The sequence below is a fragment of the Clytia hemisphaerica genome, unplaced genomic scaffold (genome assembly GCF_902728285.1).
Source record: "Clytia hemisphaerica strain Z4C2 unplaced genomic scaffold, Clytia hemisphaerica genome assembly, whole genome shotgun sequence".
Classification (NCBI taxonomy): domain Eukaryota; kingdom Metazoa; phylum Cnidaria; class Hydrozoa; order Leptothecata; family Clytiidae; genus Clytia; species Clytia hemisphaerica.
This window is the reverse complement of record NW_027104060.1, coordinates 240,862-255,964: the sequence shown is the minus strand read 5'-3', so window position 1 is coordinate 255,964 and position 15,103 is coordinate 240,862. Positions and strand designations below refer to the sequence as shown.

Genomic DNA, 15,103 nt, shown 5'->3' with positions numbered 1-15,103 from the left:
ATAATTTTCATTGAGGTAGACAAATGCATTGCAACTTCATCTTTAATTCCTGAGAACTTTGAATGTAGTACACATTCAGCATATTTTGAAAATTTGAAACAATGAATATAAAAAAAGGCGTTGGTAAATCAAGTTAAATTTTGAATAAAGCGATCTTCTGGATCGGAACTTGCAGCGTGTGACGCTGTGCAAACAGCTAGTACTTTTTCAATACTGTAATAAAGTGCTTTTCAAATTAGCTGACATTTTCAATTGTGTATTACTTTTGATAGATTTGGAATTGGATAGCAATACGCAATTGAAAATTTACTGACGGCTAATTTGAAAAGTACTTTAATTATGAATTGTATTTAATTATTTTTCATAAAAAGAAAACAGACACCTTGCGTTGTTTAAAATCTACATCTCATAAGGAATATAACGAGCATCAAAATGGAAACAATCATTTTCTTTGTCTTGATGGTTATTTGCAATAATGTTGCTGCTCAAGGTACAATTTACTTTATGTAATCCATTCGAGATTCGACGTCTTTTAAATGTTATTCAATGCTGGACAAAAATTTTGTAGACTTCTGCAATATTTGCAAAATACTTCAATATCGATCAAAAACAAGTTCTGGGTGCTTTCCAAACCTTTCCAAAGTCTTTAAAAGTCACCCACTGCAGTCTAACCGCAAGGGCAAACCACAAGGGCTTGATTAACTGGCTTACACCAGTATCAAAACGCTGATTTTTTGCTTGTGGTTCCCTCAAAAGCAATTCAAAAGCAATGCAACGACTTCAAAAGTGTTTCTCTTAATTTCCATTCCCTTTCAGACACATATTGAAGAGTCATTTTGCTCTATTTCTCATCATTTTTCACTTAAATTTCAATTGTCTACAACCTTTTGTCAAGCATTGTTCCACGAGTAAGTAAGACGTCTTATGTTTACTTGGATAGATACGTAAGACGGGCGTTAGATCATCGTGGTTGCTTTACTTTAGATTTTGTAAACTAATGTATGCTGAAAACATTGAGATTTAATGGCAGGAATTACACCTTAAAATACCAGCCCAATCACAATACAATGGAAATGCATTTCTATTTGTACTACTAATTGCTACATACTTACGTGCTATTATCTTTAGATTATCTGAATAAATGGAGCTTTGACCCCAATTCACCAATTGGTAAGTTGGTATTTTGTTTAAAGTATTGTAAATATCTTTAAAAAACTGAGAGATGAAGTCTGACATAATGATAAATGTATACTTTATATAATTCTCCTGATAGTGCGAACACGAGACTCGTTTCGTGCGTAACCCCTTGAATTTCTACACAAGTATATCTTTAAAACGGACAAGGATTTTAGCAGAGGGTGAAGCTTTCCGTATTTTGTGATTCATCTTTTTAAAAAATTAAGATTTTAAGATTTTTGATAATGATACGTTTCGCTTTTAAATACCGCTGATCAAAAAAAATATTGTTTCAAAATTTTGTTATTTACGTCATCGTCGTATTTAGTTTGAATACTTTTTCCAGAAAAATAGTTGAAAAGGTTAAGTAAGTGTGCAAAAGCCATGATCATTAAAATCTACTGGGTTATTTTAAAAAGCATGGTACCCCTATTGGTGCACCAATTGGGGTACTCATTGGGGTACCCATTTAATTTACTGACCAGAATTAAATCGTGAGAAAAAGAATAACATACACTTTTAAAACTAAATGTAGAGAGATATAATTAATACATGTAATAATAACATGTAATACAAATAATATAATATGTGTTTATGCTCGTTTGCTTTAAAACACGTGTTTTAGAGAATCAAAGACTACTTCCTACTGTCAATTCATATCCAATTATATTTCCTGCATCATATTGAGTATATATGTAATTCTTAATCAAGGTAACCTTAGAACTATTGTATTTTATGATGTCAGCAAAATTTTTGGTAGAAATTGCTAATTTAGTGATAAAAATGACAAAAGAAAATGTCACTGCTTTTCTTGCTCTAAAAGCATCTCTACAGATTTTCCAAGGCTAAAATGACTGTCAATTTGTATCCTTTTGTACAATGAGCATCACTTTCAGTATAATAAATCTTTTTGGAGGAATTTGACTTACGATTATTATATTTCAATATTTTTTAAATATTTTTGCAAGAAAGTGTCATTTTTTGTCAGCATTCTGACATGTAAAAAGAAAAGATATCAACAAGATGTTACTAGCCAGTACCTTACAATTCTCCTGATTTGAAGCTATAATATGATGTTGGTTACTGGATTGCAATACTGTTTGGTTTGGTTACTGAATTTATTCTGGTCTTACTTATTCTGGTCTGTAAATTTTTGTAGTAGGAAAGGAAAAAAGCAAGATGGCAGCTAATTTAATAAAAAAGCAGTAGATTTTCACTTTGTGTCGGAAAACGGCAATTGTGACAAAAGTTTTGTGACAATCTTAAATCTAACTTTATCAAATCAGCAATGAAAGATTGTAGCACCATATTATAAGGAAATTAAGTGTCATTTAACAAAATTAAGGACAGAAAGTGATACCCAACAAGTACCCCAATTGGTGCACCAATTGGGGTACCATGCTTTTTAAAATAACCCATTTTACACAAATCTACTTCTTCAGCTCGAATCGTGCTAATATATTACCCCGTCATTTCTTAAATAGTTTTATTAACAATAAAAAACCAAACACTCTTAAAACTTTGGTTGTGTAGCAAAATATTTGCAATTAAAGAAATTACTGTTTCACTGAAAATTTGAATGTTTTAGCTACATACAAAAGACAAAAACTCTTTTTTTTATCAATTTGGATTCTTTGTTTTCCACGAAAATTTTAGTTCTTACGCTCACCAATATTTATTTCAGTTAGCATGAGGAGTTTTAAAAATCCATTAAGTATCCAAAAGACTTTTTTGAACACCTTATGAACTAAAAATCTAGTTCATTGTCCAATTTTTAATCGACGCTCAAAATGATATTTTCAAGGACCTCAACATTGGGCTAAAACATATCCGAAATGTGGAGGATCAAGCCAAGCACCGATTGACATCAAAACTGCAGACGTCGTGTACAACCCAAAACTGAAGGATATCCGGGGAGCAAGCTTCTTAAAAAAAGCCAATCAATTCAACTACACGATCAGTAACTACGGTGCAGCATTCTATGTAACCCTCACTGGCCAAGATACTTCCAAAATCCCAATTTACATTGTGCATGGCGGTGAGTATCATTCCAGTAAACACAGCACGTCTTTAACACGTCTTAGAAATATCCATAACATACAAAAGACGTCTTTAAGAGGTCTCAGAGACATTGATAAAGTACAAAAGAACTTAAGTCCTTAAGACATTTCAAAGACGTCTAGTGTTAAAGTAGTCTTGGAGAAGACTACTTTAAAACGTTTCAAATAAGGCTTGTGTTCAATATACATAGCAAGAAACCAAAAATGTAGTTTGGATCCTCTAACCATCGTTTCCATTCACCAACATACAAAAGACACCTTTAAGACGTTTAAAACACGGCTTGTATTCACTGGATATTTTTTGAGCGTTTTGTGTACAAGATAACCGTTTAACAATGATGGTTACGATGGTTACGTTAGAGAAGTATCTAATGGATCCGTGGCCGAGTGGTAAAAGCGTTGAGCCTAGGATAGGAGGTTTACGAGTTCGATAGTTCAATCCCTCCTTGAGGCTTTCGATGTTAAAAATTGCTAATCGCTGCTTTTCCATAGGCATCTTTGGAGGTGTTTTGCGAAGAAAAGTAGCGACCTGGGTTAATTTTCTCGGGGGGGGGGGGGTGCAAACTATGAAATTGGCGCCCCTGGTATTTTTTGTCCTTATTTGCACCCTGCATCATTAAGTGAAAATATTAAAACTGTAAGAGCAGTGATTGGTTGAAATTAACACCCGGAATCTTTGAGTTAAGAAACTTGGAATTTTTATTTATACGAAGATTGTAGTAATGATAACTTGATTTATATTTCCTTGTAATTTGTAAGTTTTCTGGACAGGAAGACGCAACCATGGTTTGCACCGACGGAAAAATTTTCAACTTTCAACTTTTAATCCATCTAAAAACCCCCATATTATATTGATTTAGCACCAAATGTAAAGCCCCTCAAATAAAATACATGAGCTGTTGATACTTGAAATTGAAATTTTGTACCTACCTTATTGGAACTAATTTTCGCGGTCGAAAAAAATATCCGAAAAATTGCATTTCGCAGGTTTTTTCCATTCTGGAATTTTCGCGGGTTTTAATTTTCGCAGTTTAGCCTTTTTTTGGACAAATTTCTTTTATTTTCCTAGGGATTTTAATTTATGGGTAATAAGGCGATTTGGTCCTCATTTTTGTTTTCTTAAATTTTCTCAGAAAAATTACCTGATAATGTTTAACTCCTTCAGTACCGTGGGAAACGTAACTTTCAGGTTTTTTTAAAGTGGCGATGCGCAAACTTCAAATGCGATTTTCTTGGCTTTGGCTGAAGCAAAATAGATCGTGTTTGGGTTCCTTGGAAGGCTCTTTTCAAGGGCTATATTTTCAGCGCGCCACCTTTCGAATTAAATCCTCAATAAAAATTACCGGCAGACGAAAGTATCGTTCAAAAATGATCAAATTTGGCTGGGCGGTACTGAAAGAGTTAAGCTTTTGCACCGCTGGTCTTACTTTACTGTCCATTAAAGATCAATGGCTAAAAGAGGCAGGAATAAGGGGCACGAGAATAAAAAACGGGGTTCTTTGTAATTTTGGCGCCGCAGACAAAAACTTGTGGTGTGAGAAAGGTCAAAAAAGCCTAAGGTGGTTCCCCACCAAAAACGCTAAAACGGTCATTGGGCTCTTCCAGAAAAAATCCGTTCATGGGGGGTGGAGGATGAATTGTCCAGGGGTATTGAAAAAATACCAAAAGATTGCAATGTCCAGGGGTAATTTTTTGTTTCCACGGGGTTGATTTGATGTTTGTCCAGGGTATAACCCGTGTCCAGGGGTAATTCATGAAAAAAATAATATATCCTCCACCCCCCCCCCATGAACGGATTTTTTCTGGAAGAGCCCATTATTGGTCCTAATAACTTAATTTTTGGTCAAATGAAACTTCTCAAAGTAAAAATAAAAAATTTTCCAAAAAATTTTCCAATTTCTCAAATTTACTTTGAGCATGATTTATAAGCCATTTACAGGGCTGCACTCTGCAGAAAATATAGGCCGCAATTTTTATCTGATCGATTTCAAATTTTGCATGAGTGTTGTAGATCAAATGCTCGATGTTCATTACAAACTTCTAAGACATTGAGTCGTTTTTCGCTGAGCTATGCCATTTTTAGTGCACAATTACTGATTCGTCAAAATTAATAAAAAAATCAAATGCTCACAGTGACGTCATTTTTGTTATCTCTAATAGAAAATTATAGGGAACCTCCGTTTTATGGATATAAAGAATATCTCAATTTCAAGTCAAAAGGTTGAATGCTTGAGGGCCTGTCTTCTGCAGAGTTTCTAAAAAAAATCGAGAAAATCACGTTTAAAGTTTTTGTTTGCATTTTGGCTGACAAAAGTACAAATTATGCTCAAGATTTCAATTTTTTGCCTTGTTCCAAAAGGTCAACATATCTTCAGTCTTAAAAGTCACTTTGATCACAAACGGCGAGCGCTTACGGCGAGCTTTGTTAAATTTCCTTTAATTTGGGTGCGGCAAATAACTGCTTGTGGCGGATAGGGAAATCCCCTAATGACAAAAAAGATTCCCCAAAAGTAAAAGTCAACCTATGGGTAGTCGTTCAACGTCAACTTTGAAATCAGCATTTCCGATCGGGACGAACCCCCTTAAAAGAGCACCCAAAAAGGAGAAAGTTAGTCAGCATAAGACCACAAAAACTACAGCGTGTACTAACAAGTTTCGATCTTTTTTGGTTCTCTCTCTTTTGGGGCGAGCATCCTCTTCAACTCCTGGTGGATACACACAACACTTCTCTTTCTTCGGCTTTTCGCGATTCAATGTTGGTAGCAGTTTCGGAAAAACTCAAGAAAAAGGATGCAAGAGCACAGAATAAAAAAAGCGCCGCAGGTGAAAAAGATTAACGTTACACTTTATAAAAGGCGCTATTAACGTGTGGAAGGGCACGCCAAATCGCCCAATTAAACATCAACGAAATTTTGGTGCCCCCTTGAAAAACTCTTTTGGCACCCCTCTCAGATATTTTTAGGGGATGCACTGCACCCCCTGCACCCCTTGCCAGGTAGCCACTGACTATGGTATCTTCCTGGTAACGATAACTTCCCTTTTGTGGTTTCATTATAATGATTGAAACAGTCTCCTAAATTCATTTATTTGTTTTCTATTTTCCTTCCTTCCCCAAACTTAGACTCTGCGTACAGATTCTCATCGCTACATTTTCATTGGGGAAGCGACAGTAAAAAAGGATCAGAGCATACAATTGATGGCAAAGAATATCCATTAGAGGTACCATATATTTACCGGCCTTTGCTCCTAACTTTCCAAAATGATAAAATTTCGCAGCTTTCCCTTTAGATTCAAATGCTAAGGTTGATGACAAATAAAAAATAAAGCCAAATTTTGTATTTTATTTTTGGTAATTTATTTAGTTACCATAATGGCATGATGAAATAATGCCAATTTTACATTATTATTATTATTTTTATTATTTTTTATTCTTCTTTGTCATGATTTATTTTTAATATGAAGAATATTTATTTGTTTAGCTCCATCTTGTCCTTCTCAACGTTGATGAATCTGCAACAACTGATCGTATGTTGATTTGGGCTCAATTGTTTGAGGTATGATATTTCATCTAGCATTATTATTAATCTAGAACAAGATAGAGGAGAATTAATGAAATTGCCATAAAGGACGCCCTGATAAAATAGTTTACCATTGATCGTCTGAATCTTAATTTTTGGTCTCCATGTAAACAAAAGCAGAAATCAACCAATTCATATCTCCCTAGGTTAAGGACACCAGAAATGCCAAACTAGATTCCATCGTCAATAATTTGCTGAAAGCCAAGAAAGTCGGTCAAACAGATAACATACCTGCCTTCCTCCTGGAAGATTTATTGATAGATCAAGCAGCTGAAAAATATTACATGTACTATGGATCTTTTACGACTCCGCCTTGCTCTGAGATTGTCAAGTATCTTGTCAGCAGCAAGATAAGTCACGTCAATGAAGTTCAGGTAAGAGTCCTTTTAAAAAGCATATAACGTTATTTCGATGTCTATCAGATGCCAAAAATATTTTGAAAATACGTCAAACCACGCGATGTTGTTTCGACGTCAATCAGACGTTCACAACGTCGGAAAGACAACAAAACAACGTCTAACAGACGTCAAAACAATAACATTTTACATCAAAAGGGATGAAATATGGATTTTTCCTTTCTAAAAAGCAAATTTTCCCCTAGCGTATTGATATTTAAGGAAGGCTATTCTATAGCGAAAGTAAAAATTTGACCTGCTGTCGTGACCAACTGTAGCAGAAAGGAATACAGTTTTTCTTCCCCGTGAAATACTTGTTCTCGCACGACTGCACTTTTTTGCCTGCGCATAATACGCATCTTTGAAAACTATAGAAAAAAATAGATTCAAGGCAACCATTACTGATGTGGGAGTTTAAAAGTGTAACTAAGCTACTACTATTCATAGAAAGAGTTGCTCAATACCCCATGGTTTTATTCTTATTATTCAATTTAATCCTGTCAACCCTATCCCCCATATTTTTTTCCAAAAAGTTTGCCCCCTTTTTCATAGGTGCTTTAAGACTACGTCGAAGAAATACGATGGAGTGACTTTTAATTGACTTACAGTATCTTTTTACGAGGATTGCACTCCATTATATTTCTCGACGTGGTTGCTCTATTGTTTTAGATCCACCAGTGTTTGTCGTAGGACCCTCTATTATTTGGGACCTCAGAATACTTATTTACTTTGTCATCAACAGCTCGAGGAATTCAGAAAATTGTTGGCAAGTGCTGACGAAAAAACTTCAATGTCCGACAACTACCGACCGCCACAGCCTATCAACGGTCGTACCGTTCAAAGTAACTTCGACTTGAACGAATCATCATCTGGAAGCGTTTCCTCGATCGCAAGTTTCTTCAATATGGTAATGGCACTGGCTGTGGGATTTTCATTTATGATGAAAATGTAATATTGTTCTTCTTTTATATAAACCCAGATTGACGCTTTTTAGCGAGGTCTGAATTGCTGTTTAAAAAATACTGATAAAGTAAAAATTTTGCACTTTTCTAAACCAATCATTAAAACAAAAGAGCGCACGCAACGTCATTTAATTGTCCAATTAAACAATAGAATGTCCTCTTTCTAAAATTACATTTTAACGACCCGAAAGTTTGCAATGTTTTGACTTTTAAGAGATGAATAAGAATTGGAATGAATTTTCTGTGTTTTTAATGCAGTAGCGCAAGTAATATTTTGTTTTTGCAAAATAAACAAAGAGCCTTATGTATGTAATAATATTGTAAAATGTTGTATTTAGACATCTAAGGTATTCTATTTTTTTTCAAAGCAATGCATGCATCTGATAGTCAAGCAATTTGACTTTAAAATCATGTTTTTTTGTGCAGTTACTTTTGTATCAATTGCATTGTAAATTGTTGTATTATGTTGACTAATAATAGTATTTTAAAGCCATGAATTCGATAATACTTTGGGATTTTCATTGATGATTAAAATTTATTTTTTTCTATTTAATTTAAAGTATTGTATTGTAATATTATTATTGTGATATTGTAATTATATAACTACAGTGCGACCTAAACAAAAAAAGAGGGCCGCCGACTTCAAAGTGCCATAATTTTTTAAGTTTTGTATTATTTACAATAAGATAGGATTTTAATTTTTCTTTCCGAAAAAAATTACGCTTAAAATTCAAGATTTTCAGCTATTGATATGTTCTTAATGTTTTAACGAGCAGTTAACTGGATATATCAAAAGATCGGATTTAAATTCAATTGATACTCGTTATCTTGATAACAATTTTAAATAAAAATTATATTTTTAGTAAGCTCGATCTTTAGAATACTGCAAAAATTATTATTATCGAGCTATGAAAAACTTAAAAATAATTTCTCTTTAAAGTCGGCGGCCCTCTTTTTTTAAGACGTACTGTATTGCATTCCATTGTATTTTGAGATAGCCTCTCAAATTTCTCAAATTTTTCCTCTCTCTATTTTAGTGGAAGTTAAAAGGAATTGTAAAATATTTTATCCCTCTATGTACAGGACCTCTGGAGAAAAAAAAATCCAGGCATAAAGCGTTTGAATTTAACGAATCAAGCAATTGAATCTTAAAAAAATATCTTAAAAGGTTCAAAAACATATTCCATTCATCCTTTAATTCTTTTTTTGTTATCTATTGTAAACAAGTATCTTAATTGAACTAAAAAACTTTTCCGAAAACAATTTTATTTTACATTTTGTTTTTCAATTCCAAATGGCAAATGAAAATTAGTTTCATTTAACCCCTTAAGTGCCAAGGGCAAGATATCTCATCCTGAAAATTTTATTTTTTATGGTCCCAGATCCAGCCAAAAGGGATTATAAAATAAAAGACATATAAATGCTGTAACACAGTATTGTATCCTGAAATTCATCATTGTAAGTCAGCAAATAAGTACTGTTAAAAAGATTAAAATTTAGTAGGTATTTTCTTCGGCCATCCATAAGGTATTACTCATCCAAAAGTATGTCATCTAAAAGTATATAAACAATGTAGATAACTGAACGGACGGCGGAAACAAATAGATCCATTATAGTGTAAAAAATAATTTATTTGTTAGGAAATTTAAAATACTTTTCCTAAAATCTACCCCTGCAGAACCACGCATATAACACTTTCCATTCGTGATTTACATCAATTTAATACAACAAATTGATTACGGTTGAAGAAGCGAAGAAGTTATCACTAAACCAGTTTTGGGAACTTTTGTCGACACAGTTGGATTTCAATTTCTCGAACAGAACTGAATAACTGTATCGAAGGCTTTTGAAAGCTCAACGAATACTGCACCGACAAGTTTCCCACTGTCAATTTCTTTTTTTATGTTGTCTGCTAGAAGTATAGTGGTGAGCTCGGTTGATCTCTTCTTCCTGTAGCCAAATTGGTGTTTAGAGAGGATGTTGTTGTTCTCAATGTATTGGATGAACTGGGTTTGCACAGCTAGTATTTTTGAAAGTACAGGTAGAACTAAAATTGGGCGAAAATTTTTGTAATCGTCAATGGAACCGCTTTTGTGTATTGGTGTGACTTTCGCGATTTTCTAGTCGTTTGGGACGGTTCCTGATGTTAATAACAAATTTATCAGGTGTGTAAATGGACCTGATATGACTCTTACGCAGTCTTCTAGCATGCATGGAGGTAAGTGATCCCATCCAGCGGCTGATTTTCGTTTAAGACATTTTAATTCCTTCTCTAAAAAAATTCGACTGACATATTTGAAGCTGAAAATTTGGTTTGTTGTGATATTTTCAGCTTTTAGTGTACAAAGTCTCGTAATTTAAAAGCTCGATTTTTTAACGAGACAGCAACATTGGTAAAAAATTCACACAATTGTTGACTGATGGAGACGTACTTTTTGACTTATTTGAAGGATACATGTCTTTGATACACTGCCAGAATTTTACAGGGTTATTACTATTTTCGCAAAGAAGATGCTACTCTAAGATCCCGAATAGTAGGGAGGTTCAAATAAAAGGGGGCTCCGAATTTTTTTTAAAACATAATAAACGGTGGCGGGAAGTCTGAATAAAAGGGGAGGGTGTCCAAATCTTTTTTGGTCTGACTCATACCTCGCTAAAAAGCGTCAATCTGGCTTTACGCTTCTATTATATTTGAGATTTAGTCTAAAATATAAAGATGACAAAGTTAGATTTTACACATGCACACTGCTTGCGCTGGAGTACCTGAACAGTTGAAAATGTATACGTGCTAGAACCTACATCGTATAAATATTCTAGAAAAATCAAAAAAACTAAAAGAAGCAAAAAAAGCGAGAAAAGAAAAACTAGAAATACGTGCAGTTTAACTTGTACTTTCGGAGGATGGGAATTATACGAAACAAGTATGTATTAATTGTTTGGCGGAATTATTGGCTAACTACTCATAATATATGTTTTGGGTAAAATCGTCCCTTTACAAACAGTATATAAAAAAGAGTTGCCTGCAACCATTTCCTTTGTAACTGTAGGGCGGGAGGGCGGTAAAAAATTTTTACACCAGTCTGAACTCAGCAGCTTTGCGAAAGAAGCATCAAAGGTTACGGTTTCCCGATAGGACAGGGTGGCTAATTTGCAGAATGAATGTGAACCAGACATCCAAGGCTAAAGGGCGGAGGGCGTATAGTGCCGAAATAAATTTAAACTCTGATTTAAAACTATACTTTAAATCCCCATTAGGCTGCATCGTGTGATCTAAATGAGTGTTATTGTTTCGAGGAGTGTATACATCTCCCTGTGTCTCTGCGTTTTATTCGTTCGTTGCCCCTTCAAATGTTCATTTCGTAGTTGTTGAATCGAGCTGGTGGTCGACGTGCTCTGTTCGTTCGACCGATTGGAAGTTGAATGGCTTGAATGTCGACTTGTTGGTCTTCTTCAACATGTGATTGTTTGATGTGTTGCTGAACTTCTGCTGCTTGTTGTTCTGCTGTTTCGTCGTCTCAGTCCCAAGTGTTGGAATCTTTGTCAGCGAGTCGCAGGTTCTTGTAGTTTGGTTTCTCTCATTGTGTGAATTGTTTTTATTTCGGGGCATCTCTGGTGAACATCTGGCGTGCTCTGGTTGCTGTGATCTAGTGTCATGTGATGCATGTGACTGTGTCAGGTTCCGGGTCATACGGAGGCTCGGTCTTTGTGCTGAGTTGCTTCAGGAGGACTTGATCGTCGATTTTGATGTTGCGTGGCTTGACGTACTTCTTGTTGTCCTTTGCTTCAGTTTGTTTTCTTTGTGTCTCCTGGTCGTGTTGCTTTGCGTCTTCTATGTCCCTCCTTGGGCATGTCTTCGGTCTCGCGGTAGTCGGCTTTGAAATTTGCGTCCAAAGAGCAGCTCTGCAGGTGCCTTGCCGGTCGTTGGTTGTGGTGTTTCGCGATTAAGTTGAAGTATCTTGTGTATCTCCGCCCTTGGGTTGTCATTCTCAATGAGTACTGTGTGTGTGTGCCAAACCTTGAGACAAATTTTCATGGAAAATGGCTTCGGGGTCTTCTGCACTGTTGGTTGGTTGGTGATCGATACCTGCCCATCTGAAGTACTCTTGCAGAAGGTGGTTTTCATTGATATATTGAATGGTGGTCCATTGTCAGTCTTTAGGCGTTTTCAGTATCGGTGTCTTGCAAAGATTGCATCGAATGCTTTAATGTTCTGTTCTGCGCCTTTTCCCTCGACGATATCGGAATAGCTCATTGATGATCACTAGCAGTTGGAATCCGTCAGGAGTTGGTCCCCAGTGATCTGCCGAGAGTTTCTGCTATAGTTCTTCCGGTGGTGTAGATGCTATGTTTGGGTTCCTGTGTTTTGGGTCTGTTGCGGCCTGGCATGAAAGACAACCCCTCACAACTTCTTCGATTTGTTCTTGTTCGTATAAACCTCTTCATCATTGTTGCTCCCGGGTTTCCCTCGTGTGCAATGTCTAGTTAGTATCTTCGTTCGAACGTTTGGATGATCATTTGTTTCCTGTTTATTGGATAGCACAATCTTGTCTCCGCGGTAGATCAGCCCGTCAATGATGCAAAGCTCTGAGTAGATTGTTTTGTTGATGACTCTATTTCATGCTACTAGCTTCAAAGCTATTTTTAGTATTTCAATATCAGAGAATGATCCAAAAATCAGTGTTGTACTTATAACACAGTATAATGGTTAACTTTTGATCTAATTCGGGTAATACATTGACGGGAAAACAACCTAAGAGGAAGACAAAAACAAATGAGCCAAGTACAACAAAAGGTATGTATATTTGAAAATGGTACTTGAATTTAGTCTCTCACTCTCTCTTGACACTAAACCTAGAAAAACATAAAACATGTAATGAATAACAGCAATTACAACTGATAAGATCAACTGTATAGATCTTGGAAATTTTGAAATATTTGGTAATCGTGTACAAGATATGGCTATTGATTTACTATCAACGAAAGACACAAATGAATACAAAACGATAAGTAAAACATTGTTGACAAGATTTATTGATCGATGAGTAAAAGAAATTTGACCCAAGAGAATGATAAACAAGAATTCTTGAGAGAATTGAATGTTTAACAATCTAAGAAAGAAACCCAAAAACCTTTGACGTGATCTGCTCAAAAACAACAACAGAAGAATTTAAATTATTGTTTAAACTCATTGATCCTTAACATCATGACTGAAATACTAAAATTGGAAAATTACAAAGAGAAAGATGAATCTGTCAAGCTTACAACTGAAGAACAACAAGTTACGTTATTCAGCTGGCTACATAATTTTTTCAATGATGAGAAAATACTTTAAACTCTTAAAGTCAAATGTTGAACTAACAAAGTTAACAGCAAATGTTGCCATGAAATTTATTGAAAGCATCATTGAGGCGGACTTGTTCAACTGAATGACAGTTTTTATCTCTTCATATGTAGAGTGGAAGGATTGGTAAAGGGTATTTTGACCGTAGAATTCCTTCGAAGATATCGATCTGAAGATCTGAGGGATATATTGATGGAACGTATCAGAAAAGTGATGGTGTTAATAATTGATGGGAGATTTTAACAAAGGATTTTGAGGGTGGAAAGAGTTTAAAAGATAGTCTAAGGAGACAAATAATTTCAAAATGGATAGACATTAGAGCATGATCGTTTGTCAAAGGTTTCATCGAACTTATGAAACAAGTTGCAAGGAAAAAGAAATCTCGCAAAAAAATTGACGAGGAAAGTGAGTAAACCAAAAGGAAAACCAAAGAATCAAAACTTTGCTAACAAAGTTGAGGTTTATTTCCGCAAATATCTCTCAACATAACCCTTATTACAAATAACACATCCCAACACATAACAACCTTTTTATCAAAATGTATCAAAGTGTGTATATAGATTTTATTTTAGTTTTTTATGACCTTATATTTTACTGGAAGAACCTAATTTTGGTTCAGAATCTTGTTGATTTTGTAACGTGCTGTCCTTGGATTTCTAAGGCATTTGCAGTTGTTTGGCTCAATAGCTAAATAAAAAATAGAGTTTTGATGTCAGTTGATGTAGCACCCTTCTGATAAAAATAGATCAACACTGTATTGCTGATGACTGAACTTTTAAGAGCGGTTTCTTCAGGTTTCTTTAATTTGTAAGAACGTAGAAGGACAAACAAATCATATTAAAACACAGGTATTACCTGAGCAGCTAATTTCACTTCATTCTTGATCTGGGTGTTAAATGTATGTGTTCATCAGTAAGTTTGAGTTTTCTGAGACCATCAATATCTGTTTTGAAGAGTCCTTCAGAGTTTGTACCCATGTCTTCTTCCACAACTCGAACAATGTGCTGCCAAGAGATATCTTGACCTTTAAGCTGAAGATAAAAGAATAGTGAAAATTTTACAGCAAGGTTGGACACAAATCTGTACATAAATACTTTCAAAATGTTAAATGTGTTAATGCTTTGAATGAATTTCAATGGTAAAAATGTTTTCGAACTAAAATAGCATTCTCAAAAAAACTGACAGTATAAAATAATAATTCTTTTAATCAAATTTAAATTTACAAATTCTTACATGAAGATTTCTGGTATTCTTATTAGCAAGTGAATTTTAAAAACAGTTCCTTGTTGTCTTCAATAAATGAGGAGCATCAGAAAAGAAATATATTAGAAGTGTAAATGCCAGTCAAACATTTTAACAAATTAATATTTATAAGTCTTCTTTACCCGTCATCAACATAGATTGACGGCTAAAAAAACAATTCAAAATAATTCAGAAATCGAGCAAATATTATACAAAGCAGCTTAGAAAGATACAAAATAGAACAATAAATGAAATAGAGAACTGTAAACTTATAACGAAGTGAAAGAAAAATATAACATATACAGAAAATACTCACTAAAGAACACTGCGTTGGAACAGCACATAACTG

The 15,103-nt window shown here is 34.6% G+C and overlaps 1 protein-coding gene across 1 annotated transcript; it reads left to right on the top strand.

The window, feature by feature from the left end:
* The first annotated feature begins 369 nt into the window (after positions 1 to 369).
* Positions 370 to 9,439, top strand: LOC136812399 (carbonic anhydrase 1-like). Its single transcript, XM_067068890.1, has 7 exons — positions 370 to 490; positions 1,129 to 1,170; positions 2,981 to 3,214; positions 6,358 to 6,455; positions 6,716 to 6,790; positions 6,961 to 7,188; positions 7,952 to 9,439. Exons 1-7 carry the CDS (start codon positions 433 to 435, stop codon positions 8,159 to 8,161), a joined length of 945 nt encoding a protein of 314 aa, XP_066924991.1. The 5' UTR covers positions 370 to 432; the 3' UTR covers positions 8,162 to 9,439.
* Positions 9,440 to 15,103: the final 5,664 nt, after the last annotated feature.

Bases quoted from the DNA above. Each gene is read 5' to 3' on its own strand.
- LOC136812399 (XM_067068890.1), top strand. From the start codon at position 433: ATGGAAACAATCATTTTCTTTGTCTTGATGGTTATTTGCAATAATGTT. The intron at 491-1,128 runs GTACAATTTACT...TATTATCTTTAG, and splicing joins CAATAATGTTGCTGCTCAAG to ATTATCTGAATAAATGGAGC. The intron at 3,215-6,357 runs GTGAGTATCATT...CCCCAAACTTAG, and splicing joins AATTTACATTGTGCATGGCG to ACTCTGCGTACAGATTCTCA.